At 38.3% G+C, this 21,639-nt stretch overlaps 1 protein-coding gene across 5 annotated transcripts in view; it reads left to right on the top strand.

Annotated features, from left to right (window-relative positions):
- erc2 (ELKS/RAB6-interacting/CAST family member 2) overlaps positions 1-21,639 on the top strand; it is a 71,103-nt gene that overhangs the window by 47,981 nt on the left and 1,483 nt on the right. For 2 of the 5 annotated variants that reach the window (XM_049471528.1, XM_049471529.1), the window contains 8 exons: positions 2,189-2,326; positions 4,178-4,318; positions 5,865-6,005; positions 6,532-6,734; positions 16,365-16,482; positions 16,598-16,758; positions 17,872-18,019; positions 19,241-19,948. In XM_049471528.1, coding sequence (XP_049327485.1) covers positions 2,189-2,326; positions 4,178-4,318; positions 5,865-6,005; positions 6,532-6,734; positions 16,365-16,482; positions 16,598-16,758; positions 17,872-18,019; positions 19,241-19,948 — 1,758 coding nt within the window. Of the gene's footprint in view, positions 1-2,188; positions 2,327-4,177; positions 4,319-5,864; positions 6,006-6,531; positions 6,735-9,410; positions 9,534-15,174; positions 15,187-16,364; positions 16,483-16,597; positions 16,759-17,871; positions 18,020-19,240; positions 19,949-21,639 lie in introns of all 5 variants that reach the window. The other 3 variants (XM_049471526.1, XM_049471525.1, XM_049471527.1) reach the window with 3 other exon arrangements.

Below are 21,639 nucleotides of genomic sequence, written 5' to 3'. Positions count from 1 at the left end.
TGTTGTTTTTTGATGGTTTGAGTGGGTGTGTGTCGGGGGCTGAAGGCTTTAATGTATTTCTGCTTCAGTAGCTGCTGCCAGAGCTATAAATACACCAGCAGTGTCACTCTCAATCCCTCTCTGCATCCCTCCATCGCTCTCTCTCTTTCTTCTGCTCGGCCCCACCCTCTTGCTCATGCTACCTCATCTCTTTCTACTTTTCTGGTACTGTCTCTTTCCTGTGTACACCTTTTAAAACTCCTTTTATACACTGTATAATACAGTATATACAGCTCTGGAAAAAATAAAGAGACTACTTCAGTTTCTCTGATTTTGCTATTTATAGGTTTATGTTTGAGTAAAATGAACATTGTTGTTTTATTCCATAAACTACAGACAACATTTCTCCAAAATTCCCAATAAAAGTATTGTAATTTAGAGCATTTATTTGCAGAAAATGAGAAATGTCTGAAATAACAAAAAAGATGCAGAGCTTTCAGACCGCAAATAATGCAAAAAAAAAAAAAAAAAACAAGTTCATATTCATAAAGTTTTAAGAGTTCAGAAATCAATATTTGGTGGAATAACCCTGGTTTTAATCACAGTTTTCATGCATCTTGGCATCATGTTCTCCTCCACCAGTCTTACACACTGCTTTTGGATAACTTTATGCTGCTTTACTCCTGGTGCAAAAATTCAAGCAGTTCAGTTTGGTGGTTTGATGGTTTGTGATCATCCATCTTCCTCTTGATTATATTCCAGAGGATTTTCAATTTGAAACTCACCATTTTTAAGTGCTCTCTTATTTTTGCGTCTGATGCGTCTAATTGCTAATTTTCTCGTTGTGGGATTAATAAAGGATTATTTTATCTTATTTCATCTTTATAACTTTTATTCTAACTTTATTAACTAAATGAACAAAACATTAAACTGCATTAAAAGCACTCTTCCACATGCTCTGTGCAATTACACATTCTCGCCAGAGGGGTCTCCAAATCCCCAAATCCTAAAATCCCCAACACTTACAGACTGATGCTTTAATAAAACAGCTTTTTTTAATTTATGGTTAGTTCTTTTAAAATGGACAGAATGAAGCTGCCAAAAACAGACTTTAAAAATACAGGGAAAAAAGTGTACATCCCCTAATTTCTGTTTCTGTTTTCTCATCCTTCTTCCTTTTTCTTTACCCTCTCTCTCTCTCTCTCTCTCTCTCTCTCTCTCTCTCTCTCTCTCTTTCACTCCCACACCCTTATCCACCCTCTCTCTTTATACCTCTCTATTAGAACACACTTCACTGACTCCATAAAGCCTTTTTGATGTTGTTCACTGGGTGGGAAAACACACACACACACACACTACAGCCTCTCTGGCCTTACTTGACGTTTGACCCGGGTACTCTCTGGAGTCTGCAGTTATAGATTCAGTCTTTATCACCCAGAATCCAGCGGGACAGCATCACTGATCTGCAGTCAGTCTACAGAGTGAATCACTGCAGTGACTGAGGAACCGAGAGATGATTTAGGCCAACAGTCAACACAGTATTTCTCAATAGACACAAACTCCTTAAACTCTTCTTCAATTTCTTTCTTATCCTCAACATTATCCCCATCCTCAAACTCTCAATCTCATCCTCAGATTCATTTTTTTCCTTACTCTTATCCTGAACATTATCCAAACTCAACCGCAACATCTTCCTCACCCCTAACCACGTCCTCATCCTGAGTCTCTTCAGCCTCATCCTCAACCTCACTCTCACTGTGAACCGCATCCTCTTCCTGAGTATTATCCTCATCCCAAGTCTCATTCTCAGCCTTTTCCTCAACCTTAATATTCTCCACAATCTTATCCTCATCCACAATATGAATCACACTTTCTTTCTGAGTATCATCATTCCCATCCTCACAATGAACTGCACCCTTATCCTGAATCTCACTCTCAGCCTCATTATCCTGCTCAGTCTAATCACCAACCTCATCTTTAATCACATTATCATCTCATTATCATTTCTTCTTTAACCACATCCTCAACCTCACACAAAAAACACATATTAAATGCTAGTTTGAAACCAGAAGGAGATCTAATGTTTAGTTGTTTTAAAAGCTATTATATCTAACTAACTAACTGATTTCCAAATTGTTCTAAACCTTTATAAGAATTTTAGTAAGCAGTAAATCAGAGGAAGTTTAATGTATCTCTGTTTCTCTCTCAGATTGAGAATCTGCAGGAGCAGCTGAGGGATAAGGATAAGCAGTTGGGGAACCTGAAGGACCGAGTGAAGTCTCTGCAGACGGACTCTACCAACACAGATACAGCACTAGCTACACTGGAGGAAGCCCTGTCTGAGAAGGTAAATCACTCAGTCAACAGCAGTATGAATTACTAATTCTGCAGTGTAGATTATTCAACAGAGAGTGGCATACAACTCCAATAGGACTAACATACTCATTAAACAACAGTATGGATTACTCATTAAACAGCAGTGTGAATTGATCAGTATATACGCGTAGCTGCAGAATTACAGTATGAATTACCGGACAGTCAGCAGTATAAATGCACAGTAAACAGCTATCTTAATTTCTTATAATATTCCAGTATGAATCAGGAGCAGACAGCATTATGAAAGGCTCAATTATGCTCAATTGTATGAAATGCATGTCAAACTCCAGTATGAATTATGTGACAGACTGCAGTATGAATTGCTTAGTAAACAGTTACATGAAGTTCTTGTCAAACTCCAGTAAAAAACAAGTCAAAGACGTATGAATTGTTGAGTAAACAGCTGTTTCTTGTATGATATTTCAGTAAGAGTGAGTTATTGAACAGCGGTATGAATTGTTCAGTAAACGTATGTTTTTATATGATATTTCAGTAAGAGTGAGTAAGATGAACAGCGGTATGAATTGTTCAGTAAACGTATGTTTTTATATGATATTTCAGTAAGAGTTAGTAAGATGAACAGCGGTATGAATTGCTGTGAATCTGTTAATATTAGGCTGGATGGCAGGATGCAGATGAAAGTGAAGAGTGTGTATGGAGAAGCTCGAGGAGTTTGTGTGGAGGATCAGCAGGGATTTTATTGGAGAGGAATGAATAATGCTTCCTCTGGTTTCTGAGAGATGATCTGCATATGAATATAATAACTCTGTTCAGCGCTCTGCATGCTGCAGGAAATGATCCACAACACCACGGCTTTTCAGATATTCAGATCTGTTTCAGCGCGATAAAGAAGCGTGATGGATGGAGGAGGTTATTATGTATATTTATATATATATATTTTTTTTTTTTCCCATTTTCTCCCCAATTTACAAGGCCAATTCGCCAAACCACTCATTAGGACTTCCCCAACACCAGGAGGGTGAAGACAAGCCCATGCCTCCTCCGATACATGTAAAGTGAGACTCCGCCTCATTCTGAACTGTTGCTGATGCAGCATTACCAAGTAGCATCACAGCGCTAACGCTCGGAAGAAAGCGCAGTGACTCAGTTCTGATACATCAGCTCACAGACGCAGCCTTGTGCTGATCCACATCACCCTAGGAGTGATGAGGGGAAAGAGTGCCATCTACTGTACTGTACCCACCCAGAGAGAGAGCAAGGCCTATTGTGCTCTCTCAGGGCTCCGGCAGCTGATGATTGTAGCAACCCATAGTAGCAACGCTTAGACCACTGGACCACCCTAAGTCCTCTGAAGGTCATATTTTACAGCTTTGAAAATAAAATATTATTAATAAGAATAATAAAGTAGATCATTTGTTTGGATCTTTTTGGTGTGATCCAACGTGAATCAATCCAGGCGCAGAACCAGTACAACCCAGTTCACTTCAATACAGAAAACACACTTAAAAAGCTTAGAGTTAACGAATAAAGTGCAACTGATGAGAAATTAGATAATTAAATTCCTTATTGAAATACATCGACACGCCAAAAGTCATGGGATAGAAATATGCAAATTGATCATGAAGTATTACCACAGAGAATGGGTTTAGGACGTCCCACACCTGTATAGGTTATGAGGTGTTATCTAGTGAGCGAGGCTGAATACTGGCTAGAATTGTCCTTGCAAACAGATGATCGACTCAAAAAGCTGAAAGCTGAAAGAACTTTCCTTTTTGTAATACTGGAGGGTTTACCTGAGTGGATGAAGGTAATGAAAAGTGAATAGTGAGCAGGGTCTCTAATAGTGAACACTGTGTTTCAGGAGCGCATTATTGAGCGTCTGAAGGAGCAGAGAGAGCGGGAGGACAGAGAGAGGATGGAGGAGCTGGAGTCCTATAAAAAAGAGAATAAAGACCTAAAGGAGAAGGTCAACACTCTGCAGGTGGAGCTCACAGAGAAGGAGGTACGTCTGTGTGTGTGTGTGTGTGTGGGTGTGTGTGTGTGGGTGTGTGTGTGTGTGTAGGTGTGTGTAGGTGTGTGTGTAGGTGGAGCGTGGTGCATGTATGCATTATACCATTGTAAATCATACGTTATGTCCATGTGCTGCTTTATATTCAGGGTGGGAATCACAGAACATCTCACAAAACGATATTATCACAATATGATATTACCACGATACAATATTATTACAATATTATATTATCATGATAAGTTGCCCATGATAAAGATGATATCATGATACAATATTATCATGATACAATATGATCACAATATGGTATTATGTCAGTACGATATTATGTCAATATGATATTATGACAATACGATATTATCACAATACGATATTATCACAATATGATATTATCACAATACGATATTATCACAATACGATATTATGATAATACGATATTATAACAATACGATACTATCACAATACGATACTATCACAATACGATATTATAACAATACGATACTATCACAATACGATATTATGACAATACGATATTATGACAATACGATATTATCACAATACGATATTATCACAATACGATATTATCACTATACGATATTATCACAATACGATATTATCACAATACGATATTATGATAATACGATATTATCACAATACGATACTATCACAATACGATATTATCACAATACGATATTATCACAATACGGTATTATCACAGTATGATATTATCACAATACGATATTATGACAATACGATATTATCACTATACGATATTATCACAATACAATATTATCACAGTATGATATTATCATAATACGACATTATGTCAATACGATATTATCACAATACAATATTATGACAATACAATATTATCACATGATATTATGTCAATATGGTATTTTGACAATGCGATACTATCACAATTTGATATTATCATGAAATGTAGCCCATGATAACGATGATATAACGATACTGTGATTGTGTGATACTAGACAATTCTCTACGATACTTCACAGCGTCTGTGTTACTGAAGAGGATAAAATACTCCTAAATAATCAAATATCTTGAATTACGGATTTATTGGTGTTTCAGTTTCACAGAATTTAAATTTCACACTATTAATATTTTCACTACTGTGTATTTGCTTGTTTGATTTTATGTCACACTGTGTGTGTGTGTGTGTGTGTGTGTATTTGTGTGTGTGTGTGTGTGTGTGTGTGTGTGTACCTATGTATAACTGTATGTGTGTGTTCATGAGTCTCTACCTGTGTCAGTGTGTGTTTGGCTGGGTTGTCTCAATGTGTGTGTCAGTGTGTATTTGTGTCAGTGTGTGTGTTGGATGTGTGTAGTTGTGTGTGTGTGTGTGTGTGTGTGTGATGTTCTCCTAGTGTCCAATCTGTCAGCTTTGATTCTGTCTTTCTGCTGTTTCTCTATCTGTCTCTCTCTCTCTCTCTCTCTCTCTATCTGTCTCTCTCTCTCTCTCTATCTCTCTCTCTCTCTCTCTCTATCTGTCTCTCTCTCTATCTGTCTGTCTCATCAGTCTAGTCTAATCGATCTGAAAGAGCATGCCTCCTCTCTGGCCTCGTCGGGCCTCAAGAAAGACTCCAAGCTTAAATCTCTGGAGATCGCCATGGAGCAGAAGAAGGAGGAGTGCAGTAAGCTGGAGACGCAGCTGCAGAAGGTATAGAAGTTAGCCCCGCCCATTCAGCCTACAGCAGTTTAGCTCCTCCCACTCAGGCATCAGTATTTAGACATGGCGAATTATCCCACCTACTCAGCACCTCCTGTTCTTCTGCTAGCATTTTAGCACCATTTAAAACAAAGCACAAGAAGTAAGGAAATTTGTGTTTGGTAAATTTAATATTTTTTATTGTTAATAAATCTTATACTTGTATTTTATACTTATACTTAATCTTATACTGTCCTGCTGTGAAGGAACAGCAATGTTATTTTATTCTTTATTTTAATCTAATCTAGATAGGATTGGGCGGCTGACTGTTGACTGTTGTCAGGGTTTTAATCAGTCAGTAGCGCACCTGTATAGAAAGAAACACACAGATATTTACCTGAACACACCTCACTTCCAGACCAAAACACCCATCTGCGCACATATATGCTTAAACTCAGTATAGCCCCACCCATTCAACCTACAGCAGTTTATAGCCCCACCCATTCACCCACCCATTCACCCACCCATATCTGTGCAGAAAGCCCACGAGGTGGAGGTGGTCCAGGGCTCTCGGGGGAACCCGGATTTCCTGGACCGGGTGAAACTCCTGGAGAAGGAGGTGAACTTCTTCAAGGAGGAGTCCAACAAATCCCAGGCGGAGGTGGAGCGACTGCTGGAGATCCTGCGGGAGGTGGAGTCGGAGAAAAACGACAAGGATAAGAAGATCGCTGAGCTGGAGAGGTGAGTACAAACACTTTACCTCACCTGATTGTGAGCTACTACATCATGAGGAAGACTGGGGTACAATTCCCGCTCTGGGTGACTGGATACTGTGATACACCAAGAAGAGTCCTTGGGCAAGACTCCTAACACTACATTGGCTCAGCTCTGTAAGCCTCTCTGTATAAGAGTGTCAGTCAAATGCAATTAAATATAAAAATATTATATTACTATATCAATCAATTGTATTTGAAACATGAGAACTGTTAAACTCTGCTCATGTCTACACACTGATTAGCTTAGCCATAACATTAATTAGACCAACAACATGACTCTCCAAACCATCACTGATTGGTGGAAACTTCACACTAGACCTCGAGCAGTTTGGAGTGTGTGTCTCTCCACTCTTCCTCCAGACTCTTAAACCTTGATTTACAAATAAAATGTAAAATTTACTGATGATCAGTGATGGTTTGGAGAGTCATGTCTGTCATCTGCTGGTGTTGATCCACTGTGTTTTATTATCAAGTCTAAAGTCAGTGCAGTTTTGTTTTCCCACAAAATCTTACAGCACTTCATGCTTCCCTCCATACCTGTCAAGTCTCCCGTTTTGGCCGGGAAACTACCGTATTTTACTCCTCTTTCCCGCCGTCCTCCCGTATTAGTATTTTCCCGTAAATTTCCCGTATTATATTAAAATTAAAAAATGTATATTATTGAGGAGACAGGGCACTGACCGCTCTGTGTCTCTTAACCAATCGTGGAGGCGGTTCACGGAGAAAGTCCCGCCTTTCAGGAAAAACAGCCAATCAGCTTGAAAAGGAGGGTCAGTGTGGGGAAGCCCCCCCGTCGCTGTGAGTTCAGGGAGCTAGTCGGAGCAGCTGATGTTAAAACAGATCTGGATATACAGCGATTTTTCTTAAAGAAAGGTAACGGTAGGCTAATCATGTAAACTGTGATGAGATTTTTCTGATAGCTGCTTAAAAATACTCCGAAATAAAACACACAGATTAAACCTTTTAAAATAAAAAAATTACAGCTTGTGACTAGAAACAACTAGAAATGTGGAGAGGACCGAAATTAACTGAACTGATCAGGAGTGATCAAAAGGAAGAAGTATTAATTAAAAATTATTAATTGTGTAGACCCCTTAGGACTAATTTTTACTGATGGAATATATGTGGTCCATGTCCTTTTAGTAAAAGCTCATGATACTATTTTTAGGATTTTTAATTTGGCTGTAAAGAATGACATATGTAGGAATGTCCACAAAATTTCAGATCCTGATAATCTAATTGTAGCGTGTAAGTGGTTCACTTGTGGTTATTTTAGATTTTTTGTAAACCTGTCTTAAAATGGAAGGGATACTGAATCTTCGTTGGACTGGTGGGACGGCTTTAAGCGGACAGAGGAAAATATCCCTTATTTTTAAATCTAAAACTTGACAGGTATGCTTCCCTCTGCTGCTGACAACTTTTATAGAGATGCTGATTTCATTTTCCAGCAGGACTTGGCACACTGCCCACACTGCCAAAAGTACCAATTGGTCTTATATTATATTCAAATTTTCTGAGACACTGATTTTTGGGTTTTCATTGGCTGTAAGCCATAATCAAATAAAATAGATCACTCTGTGTTTAATACATCTATATAACATATGAGTTTCACATTTTGAAATGAATTACTGAAATAAAATAATTTTAATCATTTTTTGAGATGAACAAGTACATTATTAGTACTGCATTAGGGCTGTGTTTTCTGAAAGCAGTCAAATTACTTTCACCTAGGGCTGCACGATATTGGGAAAAAAACTGTCATTGCAATATTTTGCTGTTCTATGATGATATGATTCCTAAAAATAGTAAATTTCATGAATATACATGATCATGTTATTAAGTAATTTATTTGTCCATTACTGGAGTAAAATAAACAATATTTATTAGATATAATCTGCCTCTAGTCATGCAAAATAAAATAAAAAATCGGAATATATATTGTGCAGCCCTACTTTCACCAGTGTTTTATTAATAAATTATTTAATGGTTTAAGTTTGTAGTTTATTATTAAGATTCTACATCGGTTGTAGATATGTTCTGTAAGGAACCCTCGTTGTCACATCATCAGTCTCTCAGTGTTGGGAAAGTGAGATATGTATTCCTCACCTGTAGGAGCTGGCTCTTCTCTCTGGCTCACCGGTGCCACCTGCTGCTCACAGACTGTCGTTACAATAAGATTGCCCTGATTGAGCTTTGAGTGTCGGCGCTGTTTGATTAACTCTGTTTCTGTTCTTTTTCTGTTGATTTGCACTTTTCTTCTTTTTCTGTCTCACTCTCTTTTTTCTTCAATTTCTCTTTTTCTACTTTCCTCTTTTCCTGTTTTCTCCATTTTCTTTCTTTCTATTTATTTTTCTCTTGCTTTATTTCCTTTTTTTTCCCTCATTAAAATCCTCATTTCTCTGATTTATCTTTCTTTTCTCACGTTCTCCTTCTTTACTGTATTTTAAAACACACTGAATCTTAAAATTCCCAAAATTCCCATTTCTTCTCTTTCCTCTATAATCACCTTCTATAATGCATCTTTCTATCTTCCATCTCCTGATTCTGCTCTCTGCTCTACTCACTGTGATCCACCCCTACCATACCACACTCATCACCCCCCCAAACATGACCACGCCCACGCCCACCCACCCCGGTGCAGCCCACCTGCCCCTTTGCCCCGCCCCACACCCCGCCCTGGGGTCAGAGCCCCAGCTGACCCGCCCCCTTCTGTTTCCAACGCACCCCAGCAGATCGGGGGCATGATGTGGGACTTCCTGGGAAAGTGAGTGCTCTGCCCAGCTCACAGCTCACCGCTCAGCTGCACCCGCCTGCTGCCCGCTAGGGCTGCCCCCCCCCCTCCCCCCACGTAAGCGCTGTCTTTGTCGACCAAAAACACCTTAAAAAAACACCCTAAAGTTCCCTAAAATCCCCTTAAATCACTTTTCTCAGATTGAGTTATTCATTCAAAATATTACATATAAAGACTTTATTACTGCAGATTTTATACAAATGAGATCAGATATTGCTTATTCATAATGGATTATTTCACAGCTGATACTGTCAGACTGCAAACCTCAAGAACATTTTATTATCATTCACATCAAATGTGATACATGAGGTGGAACAAAATTGAGCAATTGTTAAAATAGATAAACGTAAAGATAAAAAATAAATAATAGAAAAAATAGAATTAAATAGATATCAAGATAAATACACAAAATATAAAGAGAAGTAGGAATATAGGAAAATAGAAAAATAGGAAAATAGCAGCAACATGAATCAAGATTTGCTAATTTGCTAAAGCAGCATGAATACGTGTGAATTATAATATATCTCTACACACAGAAGCCTGGCAAGGTGCAGACAGGTTGTAGAAAAGAACTATATCTATACACACTTTGTAGATTCATACTGGGTAGAAATCCCTTCACAGTTATTATTGCATGACTGAAGAAAAGTACAAACACTGTGGATTCATACTGGAAAAAAACATCACACATTTTTTGCTGTCAGACCATAAAAACTACACATCTTAAAGATACACACCAAATAAAAACACTCATCAATTATAACTGGCAAACTATAAAACAACACACACTGTACATTCATACTGTATTAAAATGATCATATTTAGTGAAAAGCACACATAATATATATATTCATACTGGATTAAATTCACTACACACTTTTTGTACTGCCAGATTAAAAGAAGAGCTTCATACTGGATTAAAACCAATCCACAGTTGTTATTTCAAAACTGTAAAAACTGCACACACTGCATAGTCATACTGGATTAAAATCACTCCATCGGTATTACTGCCATTCTATCCAATTTGTATCCATTATTTACTGTAGTCGACAAAGAGTGTTATAATGGGTTTATCGACTTGTTAACTTAGGGGGCAGCCCTACTCTCTGTCTGTCTGTCTGTGTGTATATTTGTTTGTATGCACGTCTGTCTGTCTGTCTGCATCCTGCCAGGCTGTCTGTCTCCTCTTATTTTGCCTGCATGTTTGCTTGCTGACTGTCTGCCTGCCTGTCTGCTGCAGTGTGTGTATGGTGTGTGCGTGTGTGCATGGCATGTTTTTATGCGTGAATGAGTGTGTGTGTATTTGCTGGCGGCTGTCAGTCATCCACAGATCAGACAGATGATCTTCAGCACAGATGAGATTAGAAGTGGAGCTTCTGGTTTGTGAATGAGGAACAGTGAAAATCTGCCCGTTGTGTGTGTGTGTGTGTGTGTGACTGACAGCTGTGTTTTGACTGCTTTGCCTGTTTTGGCTGCCGGTGATGGTGGTGGTGAGGGTAGTGATGGTGGTGTGTGTTTGCTGATCTGCATGTGGTTTTTGGTTCTCTCGGTTCCGCAGTGTGAAACGTCTTGTGTTTTCTGTCTTTGAGATTATTTTAATGAGTTCTATTTATATGTCAATCCAGATATTTCCCTTTATCAGCCCAGCAGCTCTGTTTCTCATGTTCAGACAGTCTTTGGGGATCTGTGTGGACATATGATACACTTATTTTTCAGTGTTGTAGTTTTGCTGTTGTGGTGGGTGTGAGTTTGTGGTGTTAAGATTTTGGCATGTAGTGAAAACGTTGTAAAAACACACCAAGATTTAATAAAACTGAATGGATTGGATAGACATTGTTCCATTACACTCCTAGTGCCAAGTAGTATCATATTAAACTGATAGAAAACTAATTTAAAGGGCTCATATCATTAAAAAATGAATATCCCACACTGTAATATAATGGTGATAACTGTGATTCTGTGATGCTCGATATATCACAATACTGTTCTCTACAATACAAAACAGCATCATTATTACTAAAGAGGATAAAATACTCCTAAATAATAAAATACTAGAAATTATGGATTTATTATTGTAGGTTTCACATAATTTAACAACCAATATTCTTACTCTATTCATTTGATTATAGCGCCATGCGGAGTAATTAAAAAAATGAAATATCCATATTTGATTCAATACAAATGCATCCATACGATTCAGGCAGTTGGTACAAACCCTGGGTTGGATTTTTAATTTCTGGACCTGGGTTACTCACTTCTACCCATTGGTATAGTGATATAAAACACTATTAAAGGTTTATAAAAGGTTTATTTATTTACTACATACTTTAAACACTGCAGCTATTATTTACAGTGTTTTATTGATGAAAGGACCAATAGAAATATAATATATATATATATATATATATATATATATATATATATACTATAGTATATTTAGTTTTTTTTTTAGTTCTTGTTTTGGAAATACATGTTTTTAGTTGGACAATGATTATACAGTATATGTTAATTAAGAAGCAAATCAATCTATTTTAGTCCCTATTTGAATAAAAAAAAAAAGACACACATGCATCTGCCTATCTAACCTACAGCCCTACATTTACACTGAAGTTATAAGTAGTGTTTCAGTACAGAGGCACAGCCAGTTTAAACAGAGCTTATTTACATACAGTATATGAATCATAAAGAAAAGTGTTTGGAATGTGGTTGAGTTAAAATGAACTATATATGTTAATGATTCATAGCTGTGAAAATGCAGACAGGATCCAGGTTCTAGGATAAATCGAGAATATGGGCCCTTTAAAAGTAGTGTAAAACAATTAAACATTAAACATATACATTTTTAGGATTTAAATCTTGGTGTGTTTTAATTAGCCTTGCTTTTGCTGACATTTCCTCCTGAAACACACGATACATTTCATATTTCAGGTTATTTGTGGTCATTTACTCTGTGATCACCCAACACAAATACAAGCAAGTCCCCCACAGATCTCATATTTCAGTTTATATTTACGTTTATTTTCTATCAAAATACCAAACATCTACACTATTTTAATGTTTTTATGATAAGAAAATAGATGTTTATTTTAGATATTATGATATTGAAAATAATGCACCTTAATATTTGGTTTGGACACACCTCCTTTTTCTTTATTTCTTTATTTAATTTATTTTCTATATTGTAGATTAATATTAAATACCCAACAACAACTGAATCAACTGTAAATCAAATAGGTTTATCTTTATGACGGCTTTCATCCTTTTCAGGTGACTCTCTCAGTGTTTCTGTATAATTCTGTTAAACATGGTGGTGGGAGTGTTCAGAAAACTGTTCTGATTGTTTTCTCTTTCATCTGCTTGTGCTTATTGGCCTTTCTTCACTGTACCTTATCAAGAGATGTAAAATATATACAGCTCTGAAAAATGAAGAGAGCACTTCAGTTTCTGAATCAGTTTCTCTGATTTTGCTATTTATAGGTTTATGTTTGAGTAAAATAAACATTGATGTTTTATTCTATAAACTACAGACAACATTTCTCCCAAATAAAAATAACAAAAAAGATGCAGAATTTCAGAGCTTAAATAATGCAAAGAAAACAAGTTCATATTCATAAAGTTTAAAAAAATCAGACATCAATATTTGGTGGAATAACCCTGGTGTTTAATCACCTCCACCAGTCTTACACACTGATTTTGGATAACTTTATGCTGCTTTACTCCTGGTGCAAAAATTCAAGCAGTTCAGTTTGGTGGTTTGATGGCTTGTGATCATCCATCTTCCTCTTGGTTATATTCCAGAGGTTTTTAATTTGGTAAAATCAAAGACTTATAATTTTTAGTTGGTCTCTTATTTTTCCAGAGCTGTATATATTATTAAGTTATTAAGTATGTATGTTAATGAAAAAAACATTTTATTTTGGATCATTTCAGAGGTCCATCTGCTGTTTGGATGTATACATACTGTATATAATGACACACACACACACACACACACATTGCTACATGTTGGCTTTCAGGTTTTTCTCATTGATGAGATTGTTGCAACATTCATACAACTTCATTTTCACGATTTCTGAACGTCCTTTTTTCATCTGCATCTTGTTCACCTGCATTTTCTCCTCCCCCTGAGCCGGTTACTTCCTTAGCTCCGCCCCTTTCCCCCCTATTTTACACCTTTGTCCTATATGTGTGTTTAGCTCCAGTGGTGTTGTGTTAGCAGCAGATTAAAAAAAGATATTAGATCTGTTTTTTTAGATTTTTAAAAATGTGTTTTTACATTTTTCTAATTTTTCCTTTACAATCTGAATTTCAGGAAAAAATAAAGCTGTATCTTTACATGATTATGTGATTTTTCCAGTGTTCCATCTTGTAACAAAAGCCGTTTGAAATATGCCATTTAGAATTTTTGTTACATTATTTAAAAATGGAAAAATCATTTTTTTTCTTAAATTTCTGATTATAAAGACCAGAAAAGAAAATGACTCACTAAGTATGTTCTGTAGAATTCTGTTAAACATGGTGGTGGGAGTATTCAGAAAACTGCAAGGTTTTTTTCAAGATTTTTCCCTCTTTCATGTGATTGTGCTTATTGGCCTTTTTGACTGAAATATGATAAATGAAGGGTTGCCTCTTTGAATAACTATAAAATTAGAAAAGTGAAAAAAAATCCCATTTCTTCTTTATTATACTGACTGAAATTACAATTTACACGTTGTAATGTACAATTTTTAGCTCCAAACGATCAGAAAATGAAATGAATAAACCTTACACTGATAAAAAAAAAATCTGTTTTGTAAAATGAGGTGTAATGGGATGCAGTGCTGCTAGAGACTAGTAGCTCTCCAGCCCAGAGGGTTGTTGAACCCAATTGCAGAACAGTTGACCTCAAAGCAGGTAAACCCAAGAAGAAATGAATAAAAATAAATAAATAAACCCGTGTCATCAGGGTCGCTGTCCAATACACTACCGCTGCCCTGGCTAGTGAATTGGGACATGACCGGGAAAAAAAACCACCCTTATAAGGAGGTAGGGAGCCCAAGAACGGGTGGAAAAATGAAAACGGGCGAAAACTAAACTACAGTCACGCCGAGCGCAACAGAGAGAGAGAGACAGGGGGAGGGATGTAAACAAAAGCTCACCAGAGAAGAAGCATTTTAGAAAACATTAATTTTTTTCTGGTTTTATTTTGGTCTGGTTTGGTTCTGAATGTTTGGTTGCACTCGTGCTCCTCAGCACCCCTGCTGCTCTCTGCTCCGCTGGGCTGAAGTGGCCGCTGCATGTCGGTGCTGATACGAGCTCTGTGGAGCCTGAACTTAATGGCATCTTCCTCATGATGATGATGATGATGATGATGATGATGGTGGGGGTGTGAGATGAAGAAGCAGCATCCTGAAATTAACCTCCTTTAGAACCTGGTTTTAACTTCTCCTTCTCCTCCTTGTTCTCGTTTCTCTCGCTCTGTTTCTGTTCTGAAGTGTTTTCCCTAACCTTCTTCTCCTTCCTCTCCTTCCTCTCCTCTTTTATTTGCCTGTGTGTGGTTTCTCCTCCCTCTTCTGCTCCTGGTCTTCATCCCTGCCCTCCTCTTCCTCCTCCTCCTCTTCCTCGTGTCCTGCAGTCTTGCTCCTAGGTAAGTTCCAACCCTGCAGGTTCTCCTACAGCTCTTCCTCTCCATCTGCAGGAAGCTGTTTTTAACCTGGAACTTATCAGAGGATCACAAGGCTAGAACTTACAGAAATGCTTTTCCTACATAGTAAATGAATATTAAAGTGATCTATCAGATTATGAAGGAACGCATAAGGAATCATCTACTGCTGTGTAAAATGGACTTTTGTTGTAGTAAAACATGATAAAAAGTTCTTACCTTTGATGAATAGCACACCTCCGTTCTCCCACAGCGTTCAGAGATCCAGAAATTTTAACAGTTTGTCCAAACACCCTTCAGACTGGGAGACACGGGGCATAATTTACCCTGATAAATCACTTTTTACACTGTTATCCAGCTCAAAGTAGCTCCACACCTCCTCACTAGAATCTGGAGAGCTCTGACATTTAAAACGAGGCACTAATAACTTAAAAAGTGCAGAAGAAGCTCATTAAAAACCCCTGATTACATCCCATAATGCTACTAGCTTCAGCTCTGAGCTCCTGCCACCATATCTGTATTGATAATGTCATAGACATATACAGGGGTTGGACAATGAAACTGAAACACCTGTCATTGGATTTTTGTGGGATTTTAGGTTTCATGGCTAAATTGAAGCAGCCTGGTGGCCAATCTTTAATCATTAATTACACATTGCACCAGTAAGAGCAGAGTGTGAAGGTTCAATTAGCAGGGTAAGAGCACTAAACACAGTGTTGCTTAAAATATTGCAATGCACACAACATTATGGGAGACATACCAGAGTTCAAAAGAGGACAAATTGTTGGTGCACGTCTTGCTGGAGCATCTGTGACCAAGACAGCAAGTCTTTGTGATGTATAAAGAGCCACGATATCCAGGGTAATGTCAGCATACCACCAAGAAGGACCAACCACATCCAACAGGATTAACTGTGGACGCTGTAAGAGGAAGCTGTCTGAAAGGGATGTTCGGGTGCTAACCCGGATTGTATCCAAAAAACATAAAATCACAGCAGAATTCAATGTGCACCTCAACTCTCCTGTTTCCACCAGAACTGTCCGTCCCCACAATCAATTACTGTGCTCTAAAACCAGGTGTTTCAGTTTCATTGTCCAACCCCTGTTTTTTTATTTTTAATTATTATCTCTTTTTTATTTAAATTTTATTCCTCACTTTTACAGGCCAGGCAAAGAGCAGAACAAGAAGGGTCCCAACATCAAGCTGGGTCAGCCGGGGGAGAAGAAGGGCAGCAGCATCCTGCAGGACCCTCGCAAAGACAACCCCATGGACAACCCTAAGGTATTTAATCACTTAATAAAACCTCTCAGGAGGGGTAGAGAACTCTGAGACCACTGAGAGAAGGTTCTTCTCTCTTTAACCTCTATCTCCGATCGCCTCTCTGCTGGTTTCTCAGATGGAGGAGCTGATGAACGTGTTGGAGAAGACACGGCAGGAGCTTGACGCCACTAAGCAGCGCCTAACATCCACCCAGCAGTCTCTGACCGAGCGGGACGGTCACCTGACTAACCTCAGGCAAGAGAGGCGCAAACAGCTGGAGGAGATTCTGGAGATGAAGTGAGATGAGCTTCTTTATTCACACGTTTTCTTAAACCGACCTTCTTTCTTAAAACTACTTCTTCTCTCCAAATTACTGTACAGTTTGTCTCAGGCAGATACGTATGTAAAGGATTACGGCTGCTACAGATCACTGATTAGACACAGGGTCTTACCACAAGAGAGCGTAACAGTGCTCTCAGAGGCTACTTTAGCGTAGCGTACTCCTTAAAAAATAAGAGACCACTTCTTAACGATGAGTTTCTTTGATTTTACCAAATTGAAAACCTCTGGAATATAATCAAGAGGAAGATGGATGATCACAAACCATCAAACCACCAAACTGAACTGCTTGAATTTTTGCACTAGGATTGAGTAGCATAAAGTTATCCAAAAGCAGTGTGTAAGACTGGTGGAGGAGAACATGATGCCAAGATGCATGAAAAACCTGTGCATCTTTTTTGTTATTTCAGCTTTTTCTCATTTTCTGCGAATAAATGCTTTAAATTACTATTTTAATTTGGAATTTAGGAGAAATGTTGTCTGTAGTTTATAGAATAAAACAACAATGTTCATTTTACTCAAACATAAACCTATAAATAGCAAAATCAGAGAAACTGATTCAGAAACTGAAGTGATATCTTATTTTTTTCCAGAGCTGTATTTGAAGACATTTTGCATAGTTGATAGATGTTGAGATGGTTGAGGTTGAGTATGGAGGCCTCATTGTGAGTCCTGATGATATGATGATCTGGGGCGTCATTGTAAAACAACATTCAGCTACCCCTAGTAGTAATACGAGGGACTCAGAGGTACTAAGAGCTCAGCGATTTGTCCAGAACATCAGGATAATGCTCACCCACACACAGCTTAAAGGATTAAGGATCTCCTAGGTTCTAAGGTGTCTGAGATATCTGAGTATCTACCAAACTAGAGTCATGAACTAAACAAGAACCAAGCGTTCATTTCCAGTCCTTACCATATACGTCCTGCTGGTCACTCATCTGACATCTTCTCCATCATCGGTGACGCTTCACCAGCCCTCACTTATAATCCAATATCAAGATTAAACTCTTAATAAGAGCTGAACTTGTGTCTCCCGCTCTTTTCTGATTGAATCCTCCTCTCCTGCAGGCAACAGGCTCTGCTGGCAGCCATCAGCGAGAAGGACGCTAACATAGCTCTGCTGGAGCTGTCCTCCTCCAATAAGAAGAAGACGCAAGAGGAAGTGATGTCACTGAAACGTGAGAAGGACAGACTGATGCAGCAGCTCAAGCAGCAGGTGAGAAACATCAGCATCCCAACAGATCAGCAACTAAAATAAATATGAAGTCAGTTTTCAGTGAGAGTGTCTACCTGTAATTAACTCTGTTTACATGTAGAATACTAAACACAAATAAGCAATAATAAATTCAATGATCAGTGAGAGTGTCGACCTGTAATTAACTTTATATAACATTTAAATACTAAACCCAAATAAACTTAAAGAATACAGTCACTGGTCAGTGAGAGTGTCTACCTGTAATTAACTCTATATAACATTAGAATACTAAACCCAAATAAACTTAAAGAATACAGTCACTGGTCAGTGAGAGTGTCTACCTGTAATTAACTCTATATAACATTAGAATACTAAACCCAAATAAACATAAAGAATAAAGTCAGTGATCAGTGAGAGTGTCTACCTTTATATAACTCTACAGTGGCATTAATAAGTATTTGCCCCATACAGATTTCTTTTGTTTTGCTTTTTTGTCATACTGATATTTTGTAAAATCAGACAAAGGTTTTAATTTTGATTAAATATAAAAGCACTTAAATTTTAATTATTATTTATTTTTTTAGTAGAAAAAAAATATCCAAACCAATCGAGCCCTGTGTAAAATAGTATTTTCCCTCCTAAATCTAATAATTTTATAGCTAATAATAACTTAATTTTTACTCAGAACTGGCAACAAGCTTTTCACATCTCTGTGGAGGAATTTTGTTCCACTCTTCTTTACAGAATAGCTTTAATTCAGTCTCATTGGAAGTTTTTTCACTCATAAACCTCCTGTTTTAGATTATTCACAGCATCTCAAACAGATTTTGAATTGCCATTCAGAGGTGGAATTTTTGTTTGTGTGCTTTGGGTCATTGTCCTGCTGCAGAAACCAAGTACCCCTGAGCTTGAGGTCTCCTTCAGGATTGTCTGGAAAACAGCTGCTATTACAGCAAGTTGTCCAGACCCTGAATCAGCAAAGCAGCCCCAGACCATCACACTACCACCACCATGTTTTACATTTAGTATGATGTTCTTTTTCTGAAATGATGTGTTAGTGTTACACCGTATGTATCGGGACACAAACTGACATAAAGACAGTAGTCAGTGAGAGTGTCTACCTGTAATTAACTCTATATAACATTAGAATACTAAACCCAAATAAACATAAAGTTAAATAAATAACTCTTTATATAGTAAAGTTGTTTTATTAAATGTATTTTGCGTATGTAATCTTCACAGACTCAAAGCAGGATGAAACTTATAGCCGACAACTATGAAGACGACCACTACCAACCACACGGCCCCCCACACCACATCCAACCCCAGCCTCCTCACATCCAACCACAGCCTCAGCCCCAACCCATCTACCCCCACGCTCCCCTCCCTCAACAACAGCCCCCTTATCCACATGCCCCCCACACCCAACACCCCCAACAACACCCTCAACAACACTCTCAACAACACCCTCAACAACATCCACAGCAACACCCTCAGCAGCACCCCCAACACACCCAACAACACCCCCAACAACACCCCCAACAGCACCCCCAACAGCACCCCCAGCAACCACCTCAGCCTCAGTACCCCCAGCACCCCCAACAACACCCGCAACACCCCCAACATCCTCAACATCCCCAACACCCACAGCACCCCCAACCTCCAGGCCCCCACCAGCACCCACCCAGGCCCCAGCAGCCCCACCCTCAACACCCACACAGCGGCCCCCCGCCCCAGCAACACCCCCAACACCCTCAACACCCCCAGCACCCGCAACACCCACAGCACCCCCAGCACCCGCACGGACCTCCTCCACCCCAGCAGAGCCCCCACCCTCACCATCCTCCTCATGCTGGTCCTCACGGCCCCCACCCAAGACACCCACCCCCACACCATCGCGGACCCGGCCGTGGACCCCCCCATCCTGGACACAGACCTACTCCAGACCCGGTGAGCTCCGAGTTTTTTACCTGAATTTCTTTATTACATTTTTTTTTAGCCAAAACATTATGAATAGGATAACAGAGCAATTATTACAAAATGTTTCCATGTTAATGATGATATCACAATATTGTGATTCTGTGATACTCAATATATCACAAGACAATTTTATTAGTTACTAAAGAGGATAAAATATACACTCTTAAATAATCAAATACCAGGAATTATGGAGTTATTGGTTTTTCAGTTTCACAGAATTTAACAACCAATATTCTTCACCGCATGTTTATTAACCTTATACATTTGATTATAGCGCCACCATGTGGAGTAATAAAGAGTTCTGGAAAAAATTCAGAGAGCACTTCAGTTTTTGAATCAGTTTGTATGATTTTGCTATTTATAGGTTTATGTTTAAATAAAATTAACATTGTTGTTCAATTATTCTATTCTATAAACTACAGACAACATTTCTCCCAAATTCCTAATTCCAAAAATATTTAGTCATTTAGAGCATTTATTTGCACAAAACTGAGAAAGAGCTTTCAGACCTCAAATAATGCAAAGAAAACAAGTTCATATTCATAAAGTTTTAAGAGTTCAGAAATCAATATTTGGTGGAATAACATGTTCTCCTCCACCAGTCTTACACACTGCTTTTGGATAACTTTATGCTGCTTTACTCCTGGTGCAAAAATGCAAGCAGTTCAGTTTGGTTTGATGGCTTGTGATCATCCATCTTCCTCTTGATGATTTGTCCTGTGGGAGGAGCAATTGACAGGACTTTCAAGATCTGCTGGTTTGTGTTGGTTCCAGATTCCACAGATACCGTCTTAAGGTTGCCGTTTTTTTAAGGTGGCTGTTTTGATCAGAATGTTTTGGCTCAGTGGTGTGTCTTATTTTCAATGTATATTTTTTTGACTAATGGCCTTCATTATTTAATCTGAATGTTAATTAATAGGTTCTTAATTCTGTTATTAACTACTGTAACTGGCTGTTTCTTTAGTGGTTCCCAACCCTGGTCCTGGAGAACCTTCTGGATTTATCTGTTAAAGCCATAGACATATATACATAGATGCTGACACCATCAACTGACACCATCTATTGGAGCTGGCTTGTCAATGTGGCGGCCATATTGGAGGAGTCAACCATGCGCCCCCAGTGCATTTATTTGTACTACTGGAAGGTGTTTAATACAACTTTAATAATCACAACTCTACCAATTTATACTCAATTTTCTAGGCTATGCAGCAGCTATGTATAAATGTCCACCCCAAATGTTTTTGGTACATTTGGATAGAATTCAGATTGATTTTGGATAGTCTGGAAGCCATAAACCAAATGTAATCTGGAAGCTCTGGATGCTACAATGGTTTTTTAGTGTGTATTTTGCTTTACTCACAATCCAACAAACTATAAGCTTATTAAATTCAGATTAAGGGACGTCTGAAGGTCCATGAACAGCATCAAATTTTAGTTACTGATGCTAACCTCCATACCACAGCAACCTATGCTGATATGTTTGTGATGTCCAGACAGGTAAATCCATAAATCCAGTCTGATCAACTGCAAATAACCGTGCATCAACAATCAGAATCTGAATACAATCTAGATATTCCAAATATCAGATTTAGGTTTGCAGCCTCAGAGCAGAATAAGAGCAGTGTCTCCAGGGTTGGACCATCCTAACTTCTCCCTGTAAT

This window comes from Astyanax mexicanus, chromosome 24 (genome assembly GCF_023375975.1).
Source record: "Astyanax mexicanus isolate ESR-SI-001 chromosome 24, AstMex3_surface, whole genome shotgun sequence".
Lineage (NCBI taxonomy): Eukaryota > Metazoa > Chordata > Actinopteri > Characiformes > Acestrorhamphidae > Astyanax > Astyanax mexicanus.
Note: the sequence above shows the minus strand (reverse complement) of the source record. Positions and strands in the feature narration are given on the sequence as shown.